The sequence below is a fragment of the Schistocerca piceifrons genome, chromosome X, assembly GCF_021461385.2.
Source record: "Schistocerca piceifrons isolate TAMUIC-IGC-003096 chromosome X, iqSchPice1.1, whole genome shotgun sequence".
NCBI lineage: Eukaryota > Metazoa > Arthropoda > Insecta > Orthoptera > Acrididae > Schistocerca > Schistocerca piceifrons.
Window position 1 is genome coordinate 871,374,922 of NC_060149.1, and position 21,989 is coordinate 871,396,910.

The window sequence follows — 21,989 nt, forward strand, 5'->3', positions numbered from 1 at the left end:
TTCACATGCATAATACATGACACCACAGCAGAACTTCAGAGGCAATCTCACCACTGTACAGCATCCTCCATACAGTCCCGATTTAGCAGTATGTGACTTCCATCTGGTACCCATAATGAAGGACAATCAGCGTGATCATCATCATGCTTCTGATGATGCTGAGAGAGCAGACTGGTTGCGGAAACAGTGTCGGCTTCTTCAGAATACTTGCTCATCGTTGGCAGAAATGCATCCAATTCACTCGTGAGTATGTGGGAAAGTGATTATTTGTAATTAAAGACCACATTTTATGTTTTATTTCTGGATTTGGTTTATTAAAATATTCCCATCCAAACCCAATTAACGAAGGTGGAGGCATTCTTTTCATTCAACCCTCATATGTAACTATAATCTACTGAATAATGACAGAGACAAGAGTCTTATTATTTCTATGTTCTTAAAGTTTCAACAGAAGGCAATAAAAACTGTGGATAATGAAAAGGCTAAGGGCACAAAGCAGGAATTTAATACAATTGTTGTTTTAAGCCTTTTTATTTTTAATGAATGATTGAATTCGAACAGAAGTGTGCTAAAATCTCACACTTCTAATATGGTTTTCATAGGCCAGGGTTTACTAGCACTCAAGCTGAGTTTGAAAATGTTATGGAACAAGGGCAAATACAAACTAGGAGAAAGAACGTTTGCTATTGTTTCTAATTGCTGCTCACTAACTTACAATTATTTGAAGCAGTTTTATACACTGCAGTTTCTTTAAACTTCTGATACTTTGGGGATTATAATGTTTTACATGTCTGCCATTAAGCATTTAGGAAAGGTTTGAAATTATGTTTAATGTTTGTGGAAGCAATGAAGTGCTCATTATGGAACACTTAAGTTTTTCACTGCCTGACGACACACCGTTTCTGACAAATACTTTTCTTCGTATGTTGAATGCTTGATGGAAGATCATACCTATTACTGAGTAAATCATTGCAATTTTATTTTCAATATTACATATATATTTATCTCAGACGATTACATTTCTGTTGACCCAGGAAGCTATCACATATCCAAGATGGAACTGGTACTGTCATGAATCTGATTAGCCTTTTTAGTAAAATCAGTGGAATAGTCATTGGAAAAAAATTGTTTTTGGTCCTCTGTCCATCCTGATTTATTTTCATGATCTGCATGCAGTTGTCATTGGTGTAGAATAAACTTACCACGTTTGCACAGACACTAGCATTGTAACAGTATACCTGTTAGGACAATAAGTGACATCTGCAAATTACAGCCTCCTTAACCTGCACTGGTGGCGCAAAGGGGATCAAAGGAGAGCAGTGTGGAGTCAAATGAGGGAGGCTGGCTGGGCGCGACAATGCTGCGATATATGAGCAATGATGGTGCATTTGAAGTAATTAACTGATGAATGGCACTGCCTTTATTCTGCTGATATGTCAGTGCTTACCTGGAACGATGTCCTTACTTGCATGGTAAGACTTCTTACAATTGCAGATTTTAGGCAGAGATTAGTGAAGATTATTGGACTTCCCTATGGAGAAATATGGAGTTACTTTTGGCAGGCAAAAGATTAATTCTTTATATCAGCTTGCACATCCCTATACATTTCTATACTTCCACTGTGATTAAAGACATCTTGCACTTGGGTGGCTCACAACTGGTGTAGCAGAAGGCAAATTATTCCCTGTATTAATTTACTTCCGATGGTCGTGGCAGTATAAAGATAGTAAGTTTGAGTTACCTAAGACGTTTCTCATCTCTCAATACCCTTCCAGAGTGTTACCTAACACTCCACATCTTTGTCAGATACAGCATATGACATTGTGCGTGGAAGTGTTGGTAGTCAAGTCTTATTTCATTAACTGATGGACAGAGAACATGACTATGTTAAACATAGGTTCTCACTAGTTGTATTGAATGGAAGGTTCCTGAAGCATTGCTGCTAACCTTTGATGGGATTGATGTAATTGTGTAGAGATGTGGGTTTACCTGAAGATTGTAGGAGAATGTGACGAACACCGAATAAAATGAATGACAAGTGACAGGTCACTGCTCTGTGGAGATGCTAAATATGCTGCTCTGTAACTTTTTCCTCTCCTTTCCACTGAGGTCAAAAGTTCATGGAATATTACTCCAGAAGTGAACTACAGCATTGTCTCTCACCACTTATGCTACTCTGTTAACAGACTTCTTACCTAAGGTAAGACGAAGCACAGAAGTTTCACAATTTACAGCTGTTTCAGGGGTCTATGTAGCTTCACATCTGTAGGTAGTACCTGAAAGTGTCCTACATGTGACCCCCATGTGGTACTGGGAGAGCAACAACTGTGTGCCAGACGATAGCTGCACGTCTCCTGAATGTATGCCAAGACATCTAACGGAGAAGGAATGAATCAGCAGTACATCAGAAGATCTTTTCACAGGGCCACATCTCTAGGAAAATGGGAGCAAGTATTTATGTCAAATGAACATAGAGCATTGGCAGAAATTCTACGGAACATTTTTTTTTGTTTTTGTTTTGGTTTTAGGGCACAAAACTGATGTGGTCATTAGCGCCCAGTCTGTGACTTGGGAAACAGTAAAAAACCGAAAATGGAAACCAGCAGCTATGGGAACAAAAATCATAAAATTGGAGAAACGAAAAGCAGAAGGAAGGCTTAAAAATCCACTACAGAAAGGGGTGGTTGTCCCCCAAAAAAAAGCTTCAAATGACTGACGTCGTTTCACTGGCACTAATAAACTCGAGAACGTAATCAGCTGAGCGCGTGTCATCTGCTAAAATCGACGATATATCAGGTGATAGCTGTAGACGGGAGCGTAACTGATTAAAATAGGAGCATTCAATTAAAAGGTGTGTGACCGTCCACAGCTGAGAGCAGTGGGGACAGAGTGGGGGAGGAACGCCGCTTAAAAGATGTCGATGGCTAAAAAGACAGTGCCCTATCCGGAGTCTAGCTAAAATTATCTCCTCCCGACGACGCGTTCGGGAGGAAGAGGTCCAAGCGCAAGGAAGGGCTTTCACTTCCCGCAATTTATTATGGGGAAGTGTTGACCAATGCGCATGCCATAAATGAGCAACTTGGCGACATAAACCGCTCCGTAGATCGGTGAAGGGAAGCGACTGAATAGCTGGCCGAAGAAGAGACTGCAGCCTTGGCCGCTATATCGGCCGCCTCATTCCCACAGATACCAGCGTGTCCCGGGAGCCAGAGGAACGCCACCGAGGCGCCCCCCAGGTGGAGCAAGCGCAGACAGTCCTGAATCCGGTGGACCAGAGGGTGCACAGGGTAAAGAGCTTGGAGACTGAGGAGAGAGCTGAGAGAATCTAAGCAGATTACGTACGGTATCCGCTGATGGCGGCGGACGTAGTGGACAGCCTGGAGAACAGCGTAAAGCTCCGCAGTATGAACCGAACACTGGTCGGGAAGCCGAAAGTGATTTGGGGTGTCGCCAACAATATAGGCACTCCCTACACCTAACGATGTTTTCGAGTCGTCGGTGTAAATAAATGTGGCGTCAGTCATTTGTGCACATAGAGCAGCAAATGCCCGACAGTAAACAAGTGTAGGGGTACCATCCTTGGGAAATTGACATAGGTCACGGAGCAAGCAGATCCGGGGATGGAGCCAAGGCGGTGCTGTACCCCAAGTTGTCAAGAAGGTTTTAGGAAAGCGGAAGGAAAGAGAATGGAGCAGTTGACGGAAGCGGACTCCCGGGGGTAGTAGGGAGGAGGAGCGGCCTGCATACCCTACATCAAAGGAGGCGTCGAAAAAAAGGTCATGGGTTGGATTAGCAGGCATGGAAGACAGATGGCTAGCATAACGACTCAGAAGGACTGCCCGCCGATTGGACAGCGGAGGTTCAGCAGTCTCAGCATAAAGGCTTTCCACAGGGCTGGTGTAAAAAGCTCGAGACACTAAACGTAATCCACGGTGGTGGATAGAGTCGAGACGCCGAAGAATAGACGGCCGAGCAGAGGAGTAGACTATGCTTCCATAATCCAATTTCGAGCGCACTAAGGCGCGATAGAGGCGGAGACGGACCACTCGGTCCGCTCCCCAGGAGGTACCATTCAGGACACGGAGGGTGTTAAGGGAACGCAGACAGCGAGCCGAAAGATAGGAAACGTGGGAGGACCAGCACAGTTTTCTGTCAAACATAAGACCCAAGAAGTTAGCGACGTCGGAAAACGGAAGGTTGACAGGACCTAGATGTATGGAGGGGGAAAGAAACTCCTTACGTCGCCAAAAATTAACACAGACGGTCTTACTGGGTGAGAAACGGAAGCCGGTTTCGATGCTCCACGAGTGGAGGCGATCGAGACATCCTTGAAGACGTCGTTCAATAAGGCTTGTCCGTTGAGAGCTGTAGTAGATCGCAAAATCGTCCACAAAGAGGGAGACCTTCTGTGCGTGGAAGTGTTGGTAGTCAAGTCTTATTTTATTAACCGATGGACAGAGAACACGACTATGGTAAACATAGGTTCTCACTAGTTGTATTGAATGGAAAATTCCCGAAGCATTGCTGCTAACCATTGATGGGATTGATGTAACTGTGTAGAGATGTGGGTCTACCTGAAGATTGTAGGAGAAGGTGACGAACTGATGGAAGTAGCCATGCGATTATCAAGGGAAGTGAATTTGTAAGTGCGGATAGCCTCATTAATGCTGTCATTGTTATCTTGTGACTGTCCTTGCTATGGCTATCAATTTTACGAATGTTGGTTTCCAGAAACTAATTATGGTTGATTTGAGATTGTGTAAAATATATCTGACATGTGCTTGGATGGGCATTTCAGGTCCAGTAAATGTTGGCATCTAAAATGAGGTGACATCAGTTGCCACCAACTGTAGGTTAACAGATGCTAGCAACACTGAGCCCACAGTTGACTGGTATCTTGCATTGGCCAAGTTTTTGTCAGAGGAAGCTACGTTGCATTTTGTTAAACCTTTATTCCTGTGTTTCAAATCTTTGTTATTGTATTTGCTGTATCATACATTTCAAGTTTCTCTTGGGTCTAAGGTGTGTAAACAGTATTATTTTAATTTATTCCTAATTGTTTACTGATCTGCATGTATGATTACCTTTTGATTTCAGAAATTTTGGATCAAGTCATAAGAAAGAGACAGTCAACAACCACCAGGTGAGTTGGTAGCACCACATTCCTGGGCATTTGCGCCAACTGAACTACACTGGGAACATGACACTCATCAAACTGAGAAAAAAATGAGCTCAGCAACTTTTGCATCCAAAAGGTTCTCTTATATTGGAGAAACAGTCACAAAAGCAGCGTAGTTTGTTTCTATGTCATCTGTAAGTTTTGCATAATTGTCTTCTGTACCACCTATTCTCCTCCACAGACTGTCTTCACTGCTTAGTGAAGTGAGTAGACTCATGTGTAGAGTAAGTACAAGAATCTAAAGTATTCTCAGTTGGCTAAACTAATTTGCCAGTCCATCTAAATACATTTAGTTCTCTAATGTGTTTCACTATAAAGGATTCCATTGTCTAAACACAGCTCAGAATTTCACATGTATAACACCAAATAAATGAATGCAAGTAACAGGTCACTGCTCTGTGGAGATGCTAAATATGCTGCTCTAACTTTTTCCTCTCCTTTCCACTGAGCTCATGGAATATTACTCCAGAAGTGAACTACAGCATTGTCTCTCACCATTTATGCTACTCTGTTGTGAACGGACTTAATACCTAAGGTAAGATGAAGCATAGAAGTTTCACAATTTACAGCTGTTTCAGGCGTCTATGTAGCTTCACATCCCTAGGTGTTAGCTGAAAGTGTCCTACATGTGACCCCCATGTGGTACTGGGAGAGCAACAACTGTGTGCGCCAGATGATAGCTGCACGTCTCCTGAATGTATGCCAAGACATCGAACAGAAGGAATGAATCAGCAGTACATCAAAAGATGTTTTCACAGGGCCACATCTCTAGGAAAATGGGAGCAAGTATTTATGTCAAATGAACATCGAGAGCATTAGCAGAAATTCTACGGAACATTCTGTTCAAAAGCAACGATATGTCCTACAGGGAAGTCATACAGGTAATGGAGATCAACTAATATGTAGAGGAGAAAATACTGTGATACAATACTGTTTGTGCGACATACACCATGCCTACTGAGTAGCCAACACGTCTAGACTACAATAGAAATGCTTACCTGCTAACCATCTCAAGACACTAATTTACCACCGAAACTGGTGAACTAATCTCAACTGGTATCTACAATCTCTTCCTTTGGCCGACATGTTCGTCGAACATTTGTGAAGGAGGCAGTAGAAAACATGCATTTTGTTATCAACACTGTAGACATATGGCTTCAGTTAAGCCGCTTGGACCTAGAAAACTACACAAACTTACCTTTTGTCACAACTCAAAATAGATTTCCCTCATATTCACTACTTCCCCGCTCCAGTAGAAATCAGGGCAACTGTCTCAATGTTGATTCCTCTGTGCAAAGGGAACGTACAAACAGCTGATTGGTATGATTTCGTGTAAAAAACTGATTAATGCCTGGATTTAATTCTTCTTTCGGCCCATGACAGCAACAGCTTTGTGAGGACAGTTACTGTAACAGCAAAGATGCACATACCCTGAAGATATCTAAAGAATATATTCCAGGCTGAGACAAGAAATGTGAGGAACTCTACAATTTAAACTTCGTGCCAGATTAAAACTGTACTGGACAGACCAACTCTGGACCTTTACCTTTAATGTTCAAGTGCTCTACGAACTGTTCCAGACACGCAGCAGCAATTCACTAACTTTATCGCCCCCTTCTATAGACTTCTGGAATCCGGACTGATATTCATGATTGATCAGAGAAATGCACAAGTAGTTAGCTTTCGTCCCCATACGAAACAGCGCATGCCAAGTCTTTGCCATTACATACTGCAACAAACTTTCAAAAGATGATGCCAACATCTTTGGCTTCATTAATGTGTTAGCAGCCCAGAGTACAAAGACGTTGAGCAGCTCGCTGTGTGTAAATCGAGCGTTATACGGTTCACTCAGGTGTTCAGTGAAAGATACGGTTTTCCTTTCCTTCCGCTGTTTGAGGGTGTAAAATGCTGGGGGATAGTTCTCCGATGTGGAGGCTAAAGCATAGTGTTCAGCAAAGTGCTCGGCAACTGCGTTTGCGTCGTTACATAACACGTCATTGATGTTAATGCCAGTAACACCTGTCTGGGTCTAGTATCCGCAAACAGGTCTGATCTTTGTCCAGACTTGGGAAGGCGACGTATGGCACCCAATGGTCGGGACATACCTCTCCCAAAACTCCTGTTGCCCCCTTTTATAAGCTGGAAAATGCGGGCATGCAGCCATTTAACAACTATTACGTGCTCCAGGAAAGGATGATGCCGATGTCACTGAAGAGCTCGCCAACGCTCTTTAATGGCCTCAGCGATTTCTGGAGACCACCGAGGTATCTACTTTCGCTAAAGCACCCCAAAGAACAAGCGATCGTGTTTTCTGCCGCAGAAACACTAGTCCTAGTGGCCTGCTCTACCACCATATCGATGGTACCTCGTGGGGGAGATTCAACGGTGCCTGCAGAGGTGAAAGCTTCCCAGTCTGCCTTGTTTAAAACCACGTGGGGAATGGCGCTGGGGGAGTGACAGAAAGATGGGAAAGTGGTCTACAACATAAGTCATCGTGGGCTCTCCAGTGAACAGATGGCCGAGTAAGTGCCATGAGCCACACTGAAATGTGTGGAGGGCCCCAGTATTGAAGAGGCAGAGGTTGAGTTGATTGGTTTGTTGGTTGGTTTAAAAGAGGGGGAAAGGGACCAAACTACGAGGTCATCAGTTTCTTGTTCGCAATAAAACAATGCCACAAGCGTGAGAATAAAATAGACGAGACACACAAAGGAAGGAAAGAAAGAAAGAACACAAGAACGAAGAAAATACAATGCACACTAAAAGGAACGAAAGAAGACAAGAGAACAGAAATGCAAGAGACAGAGGAGAGTGAAACAAGGAAGCAGATTACAGTGGCTGTCCGACCACGAACCTTAGTAGTATAATCCAGCTACCCTGCAACACATTAAAACTTTCGCCCTGAAAGCACTAGGGTGGAGGACACAGTGGCAAAGGACAGGCGCTAAAACTCAGATTGAATGATAAAACCCACCCTCATGGATGAAACCTAAAACCTAATCAGCCAATGAGGTGCTGGCTGCTAAAATCGATAACGAGCCCGGCAACCGATGATGAAGTCACAGGGCAACCAAAGATGGACACAGCAGAAGAATACAGGCCACTGCCAACCAGACACCGCACCAACAGTGAGGTGGGTCATCACAGCGCAGGAGATAGCTCTGGGTCGCCCATGCATGGCCAATGCGGAGCCTGCAAAGAACCACAGAGTCCCTGCACGACGCCCTCATTGAGGACTTCCACACATTCGTGGTCCCCTTAATGGCTCGCAGTTTGTTATGCATACTGATATTTTGCCATTCCGTCTCTCGAAGCTGAAAACCTTGTGACATAATAACTAATGCAAGTCAGCTGCGGGGATGGCTATCTCCAGATGTGATTTCCATGTATCCTGTTTGGCCAGCCTGTCAGGAAGTTCATTTCATGGCATTTCAACGTGAGCATGGGTCCAGACGACCACCACTGAATGACTGTACAGTTCCAGGGCATAGATGGACTCTTGGAAGGATGCTACCAAAGGATGATGAGGGTAGCGCTGGTCGACAGTTTTCAGGCTGTTCAATGAGTCGGTACATAAGAGAAAAGACTCCCTCAGCACATGGAGATACTGAAGTGCATGAGAAATCGGCACAAGCTCTGCAATGATTCCACTGCAGCCATCAGGTAAGCAATGCTGTTCAATATGGCTGCCGTGCACATAGACAAAGCCAACATATCAGCCATCGAGCCATCAGTGTGAAACACTTCAGAGGCCCAAAACACGTCAAGAATCGAGAGGAAGTTACAGCGGAGAGCTATAGGGTTATTGGAGCTCTTGGGGCCACGTGGATGGTTCAGATGAAGTTGCAGCTGAGGCATACACCATGGAGGCGCATGTGAACGAACCACAAGTAGAGCTGGTAAAGGGAAAGACTCCAATTTAGAGACAAGGGATCACACACCAACTGCAATCGTTAGCCCCAAATTGGGCCGCCGATATAGGTGATGGACTGCTGTGGGCGGGAAAATGAGAGTTATTCGGATTGTCAGGGGAACTACGAAAGGGTACTGTGTAACTGGCGAATAGCTGCTTATGTTTGATCTGAAATGGAGGGACACCCGCTTTCACCGGTACACTGGTCACCGGACTCGTCCTAAAGGCTCCTGTCGCTTGTCTATCCCCGAAATGGTGCTCAGGGTCGAGTAAATGTAACACTGGAGGCGCTGCCCAATCATAAACCACGCAATTCGGGATTGCACAAGGGCTCTTTAGAGCTGCAGAAGCAGCATAGAGCGATCTGCACCCAAATTGGTGTTGCTCAGGCAACAGAGGGTGTTGAGGTGCTGCCAGCACTTCTGCTTAAGCTGACGAAGATGACAGATCCAAGTCAATCGAGCGTCGAAATCCAGTCCTAGGAACTGGTATGTCTGCTACAGAGAGTGGATCTTCAGTAAGGTAAAAGGCTGGTTCTGGATGAACGGTACGACGCCGACAGAACGGCATGACACGACTTTGCAGCTGAAAAGTCGAAGCCATGGGGTAGAGCCCATGACTGCGCTTTGTGGATGGCCCCCTGTAGGCGCCGCTCAGCAACACCAGTACTGGAGCAGCAGTACGAAATGTAGAAATCGTCTGGATACCGAGGTGTGACGGAGGGCCCGACAGCTGCTGCTAGACCGTTAATGGCCACTAAAAAATAGACACTCAATACAGAGCCCTGCAGGACTCCATTCTCCTAGATATAGATGGACCTATGGGAGTCACCAACTTTGACACGGAGAGTACTGAGCGACAGGACGTTTTGGATAAAATTCGGGAGTGGTTCCCGGAGACCCCACTCATAATTGTAGCAAGGACATGTCGCCAGGTCGTGTCGTATGCTTTATGTAGGTCATGAAAGACGGCAGCCAGATGTTGCCATCTGGAAAAGGCTGTCAGGATGGCAGACGATTGACATATGACTATCAGTGGTAGAGCGACCCTGGCAGAAGCAACCCTGACATTGAGCCAGAAGGCCAGATGACTCCAGTACCAAACCCAAACGCCAACGAACTATACGTTCCAGCAGCTTACTAAAAACGTTGGTGAGGTTGATGGGCCGATAGCTATGCACATCAAGCGGGTTTTTACCGGGTTTGAGCACCAGAATGATGGTACTGTCCCGCCAACACGATGGAAAGACGCTATCGCACCATATCCGGTTGAATATGACGAGGATGTGTCGCTTGTAGTCAGATGAGAGATGTTTCATCATCTGGATGTGTATCCGATCAGGTCCAGGGTCTGTCAGGGCAATGTGCAAGGGCACTGAGGAGCTCCAACTCTGTAAATGGGGAGTTATATGATTCACCGTGGCGTGTAGTGAATGAGACGATGTTCCCTTCCTGCCGCCGTTTGAACGTGCGTGAGGCTGGGGGCTAGTTCTACAATGCAGAGGCTCCAGCGAAGTGCTCGGCAATTTCGTTTGCGTCTGTAGATTACACGCCATTTATGTTAATGTCAGTAACAGCTCTCGGGCTCTGGTACCCCAGTGGTCGGGATGTACCTCTCAACAAGCCTGTTGCAGTCTTTTTGTAAGCTGGAAAATGCAGGCACAGACCTGTTCAAAAGCTATTAGGTGCTCTAGGGAAGGATGCTTCAAATGTAAAGCTCGCCAGCGCTGTTTGATGGCCTCAGTGATTTCCGGCGACCACCAAGGTACTGATTTTTGGTGAGGCACCCTAAAGAACAAGCGATCGTGTTTTCCGCCGCAGAAACAATAGTTTCTGTGACCTGCTCAAGTACCACATCGATGGTACCTTGAGAAGATTCAGTGGTGACAGCAGAGGTGAAAGCTTCCAAGTCTGCCTTGTTTAAAGCCCATCTTGGTTGACCTCTTGGGGAATGGCGCTGGGGGGCGTGACAGATGGGAGAGTGGTCACTATCACACAAGTCATTGTGGGCTCTCCAGTGGCCAGATGGGAGAAGTCCTGGGTTGCAGAGGGATAAATCAATGGCCAAGTAAGTGCCATCAGCCACACTGAAATCTGTGGGGGCCCCAGTATTTAAGAGGCAGATGTAGAGGTCGAGTTGAGACAGGAAAGTTTTTTCATCTCTACCTTGCACAGTAAGGACAGTGCTACCCCAAAAGGGATTATGGGCGTTGAAATCTCCCAAAACTAGAAAGGTTTAGGAAGTTGATCAATGAGTGCAGCTAATACATTCAGGGGTACTGCACCATATGGAGGAAGATATACATTGCAGACAGTTATTTCCAGCATTGTCTATCCAGATAGCCTCAGCTTCAAGAGTAGTTTGAAGGGGCACAGGTCAACTGCATACTGAGTTCACGACAGACTAACTCCACCTGACACAGTATTATAGTCGATATGGTCCTTTTATTATCCCTATAGTCACAGAGGGCGGGGGGGGGGGGGGGGGGTTGCACTGCCAGGAACCACGTTTCCTGGAGGGCAATGCAGAAAGCAGGTGTAAAGCTTAACAGTTGCCATAGCTCAGCCAGATGGTGGAAAAAACCGCAGCAATTCCACTGGAAGTGGACGTTATCGTGAGGATGGGAAGGCATGAAGCATGCAAGGTGACAGGAAACACCCCAGCCACCTGCTGCCACCGATTTAGTATTTGTATCCATTCCTACTGTGGAGGGGGCATCAGGGAGATCCAGGACCTCAGAGGACACCAAGATCTCCACCTAAACAGCAGGTGCAGAATTGGTAGGAAGTGGTGGTGTTGGGGCTACCAGAGGGTCCTTTTTCTTAGCTGACTTCCTTGTTTACTTGTCCTTTCGCTTCTCTTTAGGGGTTTGCTGGGAGGACTTCACCAAAGTAGCTTCAGACATGGAGGAAGCCCATGAAGCTCTTCACCCAGCAGCTTTTGGTTTCTTTAGCCACTGGAGAGTGTCCGCTGTGGTATTAGTGGAGACCTTGGGAGAGAGGGTGCCAAGGTACCCCTTCCACATTATAGGAGCTGAACGAGGCTGTAGCTTCTCTGGCTGTGGGAGAGAACTGATGTCCTCTGTGTTTGGGGGCGGGGGGGGGGGGGGGAGGTGGCTTTGCCCCTGAAGTAGGTACTTTGAGAGCGATGGAAGGAGATTTTCTCCCTACCACCAAGGGGCAGATGTATTCTGGAGGCCCATAGTACCCACTGTTCGTGGCTGTGTGTGGTACAACTGGAACTTGTGATGGCGATGGTAATGTAGCTGCAGCGTATGTAGATGTCAACCTAATGAGATGTTATCTTTCAAATTTACGTTCAGCCTCTTTGAAAGTCAACCAGTCCAAGGTCTTTTACTCCATGACTTTCCACTCCTTTTGGAGTACTGTGCAGTCTGGCGAGCAGGTGGAGTGCTGCTCTCCACAGTTGATAGAAGTGGGAGAAGGTGCACAGGGAGTATCTGGATGCAGTGGGAAGACATGTGCCCGAATTTCCAGCACTTACAGCACTTGAAGGGGGGGGGGGAAGGACGTATAGTTTAATGTGACAGTGGTAAACCATCACCTTGACCTGTACAGGCATTGAATCACTCTCTAAGACCAAGATGAAGACACTGGTAGCAACCGTGTTATGTTTGGGTCCTGTAAATGCGTTGGATGAAATGAACACCCCACTATTCTACATTGACATGGAGCTCGTTGTCAGACTGCAGGAGTATGTTGCGATGGAAAATAATCCCCTGAGCCAAGTTGAGGCTTTCATAGGGAGTAGCAGAAACAGGAATATTACCCAGTCAGTCACAAGCGAGTAACGCCTGGGACTGGGTTGGAGATGCTGTCTGAATCAAGACTACATCACTTCTCATCTTTGACAGCGCTGTCACTTCCCCAAACTAGTCGTCAAGTTGTTCAACAAAAATTGAGGCTTCATAGGTAGCAAGGAGTCTCCCATCCATTCTGCTGGACACAAACTACTGAGACGAATATGACATTTCTTTCTGTAGCTGTTGTCAATGCTCCAGGAGCAAAGACGATCACGACAGCGCTGAAGACGCCGCTCAGTGAGAAAGTTCGGTGAAGAACCGCAATAGACAGAAAAATTGTCAACAATAAAAACCAGAGATGTCCAGTGGAGGACAGGGCATTATAGTGTTAATGGCGATAGCAAAGACGACAACGCTCAGGACAGAGCCCTGAGGCACAACATTTTCCAAGGTAAAGGTGTCCAGCAGGACAGAACCCACACGCAACTTTCAAACTCCGTCTTGTCAGAATGCCCTAAGAAAACAGTGCAGGCGCCCACAGAAGACCCACTTGTAAAGAATACAGATGATACCAGTTCTCCAGCGGGTGCCTTAGCCTTCTCCAAATCGGAACACATCCAGTCTGGGATTTCTGCAGAAAATCATTCATCATGTGTGGACTAAGTAACGATATGGTCAACTGCAGAACGCCTTGCTCGAAATCTACACTGTGCATTCGTTGGCAAATGGCGAGACTCTAGCCACCAAACAATCCAGACATGAATCAAACGTTCCATCGCCTTGCAAACTCAGCTGATAACAGATGGGCGGTAGCTAGAAGGAAGGTGTTTGTTCTTACCAGGCTTAGGTATAGGTATGACTGTGGCTTCACGCCAGTGTCAGGAGATGTGCCCTTAGCTCAGATGCAGTTGTAAGTGTTAAGCAGAAAGTGCAAGAGAAAGGTTAGGTTGGTTGGTTGGTTTGGGGAAGACCAGACAGTGTGGTCATCGGTCTCATCGGATTAGGGAAGGATGGGGAAGGAAGTCGGCCGTGCCCTTTCAGAGGAACCATCCCGGCATTTGCCTGGAGTGATTTAGGGAAATCACGGAAAACCTAAATCAGGATGGCTGGATGCGGGAGTGAACCGTCATCCTTCCGAATGCGAGTCCAGTGTCTAACCACTGCGAGAGAATGGTTATACAATGTCTGAATGTGGATGGCGTCTGGACCTGGGGCAGAGGATCAGGATGAACAGAGCATGACCTAGCTTCCTTGTAGCAAATGTGGCATTACAACACTCACGATTTGGAGAAGAGAGGGTTACTGACTGAGCTGCCTCCGATCGTTTCCAATGGAGGAAGACAGGGTAATAGTGGGAAGAGCTCAAATGTCCGCAAAATGGCGGACCAAAGTGTGAGATAGCAATAGGGTCCACGATAGCATCGTCACCAACTGTGGCCGGAAATCTGGGAATGGATCGTTGTTCTAGAGAGCCTTAAGAGGTTGACCCACACAACAGGGAAGGTGTCTAACTGTTAGAACTAGTGAATGAAATCCAGCCAGCTCTTTTACTATCACAAAGAACGTGAAGATACTTTGCACACATCTGTTTACAATGCATGCAGCTTTCCAGCATAGGGTGGCAGTTAAAAACGTGGAGAGCACGTCTCCGTGCATGAACTGCGTCGCAAAATGGCTCAGTTCATGAAGGGACTGGGACAAGACGTAGTAAAGAGGACTCACAGGAAATTGAACGTTCTGCAGCAGTAAGGATAATATTTATGAGATAAATCCACCTGGTCATCACAACTGGGGAAATCTTTTTCTTCAAAGATCGCCAGGGAGGAGTTCAGCTGCGTGTAAGCCTTGGGAAGCTGCCATTTGGGCATGCATGTAGATCGGGTAGGAGCCAGCGAACTGATAGCACACAGGAAATGGTTTTTCGAATAAGTGTCGGAACGGACCACTGAGGGCAATGGGCAAGTTGGACAGTGCCGAAGGATAGGTTTAAATTGGAATATGTCTTTTTTTGTGGTTTTAGGGGGCACAACTTCAACGGTCATTAGCGCCCAGACTACGTTAGGAATGCACCGCGAGTCACAAGTTTAAAACAGCAACTAAAACGGAAAACACGATAAAAGATCGACAGGCATTGGATTAAAAAAAACAGCATAATTAAATGTCCTTAGAGAGGGTTGGTCATTTGATAAAACGAAGAACGCGAGCAGCTGATCCTGGGTCATCTGCTAAAATGGCATGGAGAGTACATGGCAGGCCAAGATCAAGACGCAGTGTGTTAAAATCCGGACAGGACGTTAAAATGTGGCGGACCGTCAGCAATTGCCCACATGGGCAGAACGGCGCCGGTGCAGCCGTCAGCAAATGGCGATGGCTGAAAAGGCAGTGTCCAATTCGTAACCGGACCAAAACTACCTCCTCCCGCCGAGAAGGGCGTGAGGAGGACGTCCAAGCCGCGGGAAGAGGTTTCAAGGCCCGAAGCTTGCTGTCTGTTAGTGCAGCCCATTCAGCATGCCACAGCGATAAAATAAGCCGACAAATGACCCTGCTACAATCTGACGAAGAGACAACAAGAAACTGTCTGAGGCTGGAGGACCGCAGCCTTGGCCGCGGCACCTGCAGCTTCGTTCCCAGGGATACCGACATGGCCAGGAACCCACATAAAGCTAACCGGAGAACCGACGTCCACCAGCTGCTGGAGAGAGCTTTGGATCCGGTGCACGAAAGGGTGAACTGGGTACAGATCACTGAGGCTCTGGATGGCGCTCAGGGAATTGGAGCAGATGACATATGCAGAATGTCGGTGGCGGCAGATGTAAAGAACAGCCTGGTAGAGGGCAAAGAGCTCAGCTGTGAAGACCAAACAATGGCCATGGAGCTGGTATTTGAAACTTTGTGCCCCGACAATAAAAGAACACCCGACCCCGTCATTGGTCTTAGAGCCATCTGTATAAATGAAGGTCATATTAATGAACTTCGAACGAAGTTCGACAAAACGGGAGTGGTAGACTGAACTGGGGGTAACCTCCTTTGGGAGCGAGCAGAAGTCAAGGTGGACGCGAACCTGAGCCTGAAGCCGAGGTGGCGTGTGGCTCTCACCCACTCTAAAGGTTGCAGGGAGTGAAAAATTAAGGTGTTGAAGGAGGCGACGAAAGCGAACTCCAGGGGGTAGCAGGGCAGAGACATACAACCCGTATTGACGGTCGAGAGCGTCGTCAAAAAAGGAACGATAAGACAGGTGGTCGGGCATTGCTAGTAGCCGACACGCATACCGATAAAGCAGTATATCGCGCCGGTAGGTGAGTGGCAATTCACCAGCGTCAGCATGAAGACTCTCGACGGGACTAGTATAAAACGCTCCGATCGCAAGTCGTAAACCCCGATGTTGTATGGAGTTGAGGCGGCGTAAGATAGATGGCCGTGAAGAGGAGTATACGAAGCTCCCATAATCCAGCTTGGAGCGGACGATCGACCGATATAGGCGAAGTAGGACGGTTCGATCCGCTCCCCACGACATACCACTGAGAACACGGAGGACATTTAGAGAACGGGTACAACGGGCAGCCAAGTAAGACACATGTGGAGACCAGCTAAGTTTCCTGTCAAATGTAAGACCTAAAAATTTTGTTGTCTCCACAAATGGGAGAGCAACGGGACCGAGTCGTAAGGACGGTGGGAGACAGTCTTTGTAGCGCCAGAAGTTAATACAGACCGTCTTCTCGGCAGAAAAACTGAAGCCATTGGCGACACTCCAGGAGTAAAGACGGTCAAGAGAACGCTGAAGACAGCGCTCCAGGAAACACGTACGCCGCGCACTGCAATAGATGGTAAAATCGTCCACGAGAAGGGAGCCTGATACATCAGCTGGGAGGCAATCCATTATTGGATTGATCGCTATGGCGAAGAGAGCGACGCTCAAAACTGAGCCCTGTGGCACCCCATTCTCCTGGCGAAAGGTGTCTGACAGGACAGAACCCACACGTACACTGAACTGTCGATCCATTAAAAAGGAACGAATAAAAAGAGGGAGGCGACCGCGAAGGCCCTATGTATGCATGGTGTGGAGAATGCCCGCCCTCCAACAGGTGTCGTAAGCCTTCTCCAAATCAAAGAACACAGCCGCGGTCGGGCGCTTCCGCAAAAAGTTATTCATAATGAAGGTCGACAAGGTAACCAGATGGTCAACAGCAGAGCGGCGCCTACGAAATCCACATTGTACATTGGTAAGTAGGCGTCGAGACTCGAGCAGCCAAACCAATCGAGAGTTAACCATTCGCTCCATCACTTTACAGTCACAGCTGGTAAGCGAGATGGGTCGATAACTGGAAGGCAAGTGCTTGTCCTTCCCCGGCTTAGGGATCGCGACAACATTAGACTCGCGCCAGCATGCGGGAACATGTCCCTCAATCCAGATGCGATTGTAAGTACGAAGAAGAAAACCTTTACCCGCAGGAGAAAGGTTCTTCAGCATCTTAATATGAGTAGAATCAGGCCCTGGAGCGGAGGACCGTGATCGGCCAAGTGCGTTTTCGAGTTCCCGCGTGGTGAATGGGGCATTATAACTTTCACGATTCGAGGAGCGGAAGTTAGGTGGCCTAGCCACCTCTGCCTGTTTGCGGGGGAGGAAGGCACGGTGGTAATGAGCGGAGCTCGAAACCTCGGCGAAAAAGTGGCCGAAGGCATTGGAGACAGCCTCAGGGGCCACAAGGACGTCATTCGCGACCGCCAAGCCAGAAACTGGTGAGTGAACCTTAGTGCCAGATAGCCGGCGCAGGCTACCCCAGACTACAGAAGGAGTGGAACTGTTGAAGGTGCTTGTGAAAGCAATCCAGCTCGCTTTCTTGCTTTCTTTAATAATACGACGACACTGTGCACGTAATCGTTTATAATTGATACAATTCGCCACTGTAGGGTGGCGTTTAAAGGTGCGTGAAGCACGTCGACGAGCACGTAAAGCGTCTCTACATGCTGCGGTCCACCAGGGGACCGGTACGCAACGTGGAGAGGAAGTAGGGTGAGGGATGAAATATTCAGCAGCAGTGAGAATGACTTCCGTGAGGTGTGCGACCTGACGATCACAGCTTGTGAAGTTGTGATCCCGAAAGGTCGCCCTGGAAGAAAAGAGCCCCCAGTCTGCTTTGGAATTGGTCCAACTAGATGAGCACGGAGAGGAGGTATGCTGCAGGAGATGGATAACGCAAGGGAAGTGGTCGCTCGAATATGTATCAGAAAGGGCATACCACTCAAACCAGCGTGCAAGTTGGGGAGTACATATAGAGAGGTCTAAATGGGAATAGATGTGAGATGTGTCCGAAAGAAAAGTAGAGGCGCCAGTACTGAGGCAGACAAGATTGAGCTGGTTGAAAAGGTCTGCTAACAGGGAGCCCCTCAGGCAGGATGCTGGAGAGCCCCAAAGGGGATGGTGGGCATTGAAGTCTCCAGTTAACAAAAGTGGTGCAGGTAGCTGAGCAACAAGTTGCATCATGTTTGCCCTGGTAACGGCAGATGACGATGGAGTGTAAACGGTGCAAATGGAAAATGTAAAAGTGGGGAGAGTAATGCGGATGGCAACTGCCTGCAGGCCGGTGTGCAACGTGATGGGATCGTAGTAAGTATCATCCCGGACCAGCAACATAACCCCTCCATGAGCCGGGATACCTACCACATGGGGTAGGTCAAAAAACACAGGTGTAGTGTGCCAAGGCAATTTGATCGCACGGGCGTAGCTTCGTTTCCTGGAGGGCTACGACGAGCGGACGGTGCAAGCGGAGCTGCAACTTCAAGTCCTCTCGGTTGGAGCGAATGCTGCGAATATTCCAGTGAGTAAGTGCCATCGTAAGAAGAAAAGGAAGATGAATGAAGGGGTCACCTCAAGGCCGCCGAGTGCCTGGCTTCGAGCGAGCACTGCCGCCGCTATCAGTAGGCGGACAGTCATCGTCCATTGGGTCTATAGGTTCATCGGCCATCTTGGTAAGATGGCCGGTAGGTCGAGCTTCCTCCGCCGGTGAACGGCCAGATGTTCGGCTACCAGCGGTGCGGCCAGGCGAAACGGATGACGGCCTGGGGCGGCAACCGCTGGGTGGTGCAGGAGAAGAAATGCGCCGTGGCGGAGAAGGGGAATTGTGCTTCCTATGAGCCTTCTTGGAAGATCGTTTGGTGGAAGTACCGGTCGATGGCTGGGAGGTCGAGGTACGTACGAAGTCTGCACGGGACGGTTCCTTCTTGAAGGCCCATGCATCTGACTTCTGGGTCTTCGTCTTAGCAGAAGCTGATGAAGGGGCTGGTGTCTCTGGGGTGATGGGAGGAAGAGGAGACGTCGACCGCGCGATCTTAGCACTGGCCAAACGGACGACCGTGGTGCCGAAGGGCAGATCGCATGTCTGGGTTGCCACCTCCCTGGTAGTCCGAGGAGAGGGGTGGACAGTACTGTATTTCCCCGCTGGGAGCAGCGTGGGCTTCCTACTAGCCAATAGCTTGCGAGCAGCCGAGGTGGACACTTTCTCTTTGACCCAAATTTCTTGGATACAGGGTTCTTCCTTATAGACGGGACAGTCACGGGAGGATGCTGCATTGTCACCCTGACAGTTCACACAACGAGGAGATGGAGGTGGACAGTCACCCTCATGGGCATCCCTGCCACAAGTGACACATTGAGCCGCATTGGAACAAGACTGTCGAGTGTGATTGAAACGCTGACACTGGTAGCAGCGCGTAGGTGTCGGGACATGGGGGCGAACAGATATAACCTCGTAGCCCGCCTTGATGCGCGATAGCAGCTTAACACTATCAAAGGTCAAGAAAAGTGTCCGGGTCGGTACAAGGTCATTGTGACCTTTTTCATGACCCTATGGACAGCCGTCACGCCCTGCCCAGCGAGTAAAGATTGAATCTCCTCGTCAGTCAGTCCGTCGAGGGATCTAGTATAGACCACACCGCAAGACGAATTCAAAGTTCGGTGAGGCTCCACCCGGACAGGGAACGTGTACAGGAGTGTGGCTCGAAGCAGTTTCTGTGCCTGAAAGGCGCTCTCAGTTTCTAGTAACAGGGTACCATTACGCAACCTCATACAGGACTTAACAGTACCGGCTATGGCATCTACACCCTTCTGGATAATGAAGGGTTGACAGAGGAAAAATCCTTTCCGTCCTCAGATCGAGAAATGACGAGGAACTGTGGGGTAGGCGGTAGTCCTTTTGTCACTGGGGGCTGGTCATGTTTTCGTTTGTGGGCAGACGTCGAGAGAGAAGAAGAGAAATTCATTGCGGAGAAATCCCCCATGATTGCCAGCGTCTCCGATGGCGCGCTCCTTCCTTAAGGTGACCCTCTCAGAGGGCACTCCCACCTTAGGTGAATGTTTACACCTCAGGTCACACCTCCCGAGAAACAGACGGAGGGACCAATCGGCATGGTCAAAAAGGTATCAGCTCAGGCAATCACCCCTCCCCGGGCCTGGCCTCTACCAGGGGGTACGTGCGTGCCTTACTTGTCTACCCAGGGCGAGGAATTACGCGTTACCCCGTCACCGGCTACGCGTGCGAACGCGTGGGTCAGCCTTCAGGCGCTCACAGGGAGGAAGGAAGGAAGAAAGAGAAAAACAAGAGAGGGAGAGAGAGGACAGACTGTCTCAAACGCCGAGGCGGAGACCAGAGGCGGCAAGGAGGAGGAGGAGGGGGGGGGCGGGGCAAGGAGGAGGAGGAGGGGGGGGCGGGGCAAGGAGGAGGAGGAGGCAAGGAGGAGGAGGAGGCAAGGAGGAGGAGGAGGCAAGGAGGAGGAGGAGGCAAGGAGGAGGAGGAGGAGGCAAGGAGGAGGAGGAGGAGGCAAGGAGGAGGAGGAGGAGGAGGAGGCAAGGAGGAGGAGGAGGAGGCAAGGAGGAGGAGGAGGCAAGGAGGAGGAGGAGGCAAGGAGGAGGAGGAGGAGGCAAGGAGGAGGAGGAGGAGGCAAGGAGGAGGAGGAGGAGGCAAGGAGGAGGAGGAGGAGGCAAGGAGGAGGAGGAGGAGGCAAGGAGGAGGAGGAGGAGGCAAGGAGGAGGAGGAGGAGGCAAGGAGGAGGAGGAGGAGGCAAGGAGGAGGAGGAGGAGGCAAGGAGGAGGAGGAGGAGGCAAGGAGGAGGAGGAGGAGGCAAGGAGGAGGAGGAGGAGGCAAGGAGGAGGAGGAGGAGGCAAGGAGGAGGAGGAGGAGGAGGCAAGGAGGAGGAGGAGGAGGAGGCAAGGAGGAGGAGGAGGAGGAGGCAAGGAGGAGGAGGAGGAGGAGGCAAGGAGGAGGAGGAGGAGGAGGCAAGGAGGAGGAGGAGGAGGAGGCAAGGAGGAGGAGGAGGAGGAGGCAAGGAGGAGGAGGAGGAGGAGGCAAGGAGGAGGAGGAGGAGGAGGCAAGGAGGAGGAGGAGGAGGAGGCAAGGAGGAGGAGGAGGAGGAGGCAAGGAGGAGGAGGAGGAGGAGGCAAGGAGGAGGAGGAGGAGGAGGCAAGGAGGAGGAGGAGGAGGAGGCAAGGAGGAGGAGGAGGAGGCAAGGAGGAGGAGGAGGAGGCAAGGAGGAGGAGGAGGAGGCAAGGAGGAGGAGGAGGAGGCAAGGAGGAGGAGGAGGAGGCAAGGAGGAGGAGGAGGAGGCAAGGAGGAGGAGGAGGAGGCAAGGAGGAGGAGGAGGCAAGGAGGAGGAGGAGGCAAGGAGGAGGAGGAGGCAAGGAGGAGGAGGAGGCAAGGAGGAGGAGGAGGCAAGGAGGAGGAGGAGGCAAGGAGGAGGAGGAGGCAAGGAGGAGGAGGAGGCAAGGAGGAGGAGGAGGCAAGGAGGAGGAGGAGGCAAGGAGGAGGAGGAGGCAAGGAGGAGGAGGAGGCAAGGAGGAGGAGGAGGCAAGGAGGAGGAGGAGGCAAGGAGGAGGAGGAGGCAAGGAGGAGGAGGAGGCAAGGAGGAGGAGGCAAGGAGAAAAGTAAGGAAGACAGTGAGATGGAGAAGAACAAAGAAAGGAACCAACCAAAGAAGGAAGAAACGAGAAGTGAAAACTCAAAAAGACCACAAATATAGGTCGTGGGACCATCCGTCTCCGGACGTAGGCGCTAACTACCCCCTTGAGGGGGATGGACTCCTTTTAGTCGCCTCTTACGACAGGCAGGAAGACCTCTGGCCTATTCTAACCCCCGGACCCACAGAGG

At 49.0% G+C, this 21,989-nt stretch overlaps 1 protein-coding gene across 1 annotated transcript; it reads left to right on the plus strand.

Moving 5' to 3' along the window:
- Positions 1–4,562: 4,562 nt before the first annotated feature.
- Positions 4,563–21,770, plus strand: LOC124722749 (vicilin-like seed storage protein At2g18540). The gene is made up of 3 exons (XM_047247889.1): positions 4,563–4,642; positions 5,098–5,143; positions 20,724–21,770. Exons 1-3 carry the CDS (start codon positions 4,563–4,565, stop codon positions 21,768–21,770), a joined length of 1,173 nt encoding a protein of 390 aa, XP_047103845.1.
- Positions 21,771–21,989: the final 219 nt, after the last annotated feature.

Excerpts from the sequence above, each read along its gene's own strand:
- LOC124722749 (XM_047247889.1), top strand. The coding sequence starts at position 4,563 with ATGTGGGTCTACCTGAAGATTGTAGGAGAAGGTGACGAACTGATGGAA. Across the intron at positions 4,643-5,097 it reads TTATCAAGGGAAGTGAATTT|AAATTTTGGATCAAGTCATA; the intron begins GTAAGTGCGGAT and ends TTTTGATTTCAG. Across the intron at positions 5,144-20,723 it reads AGACAGTCAACAACCACCAG|GAGGAGGCAAGGAGGAGGAG; the intron begins GTGAGTTGGTAG and ends GGCAAGGAGGAG.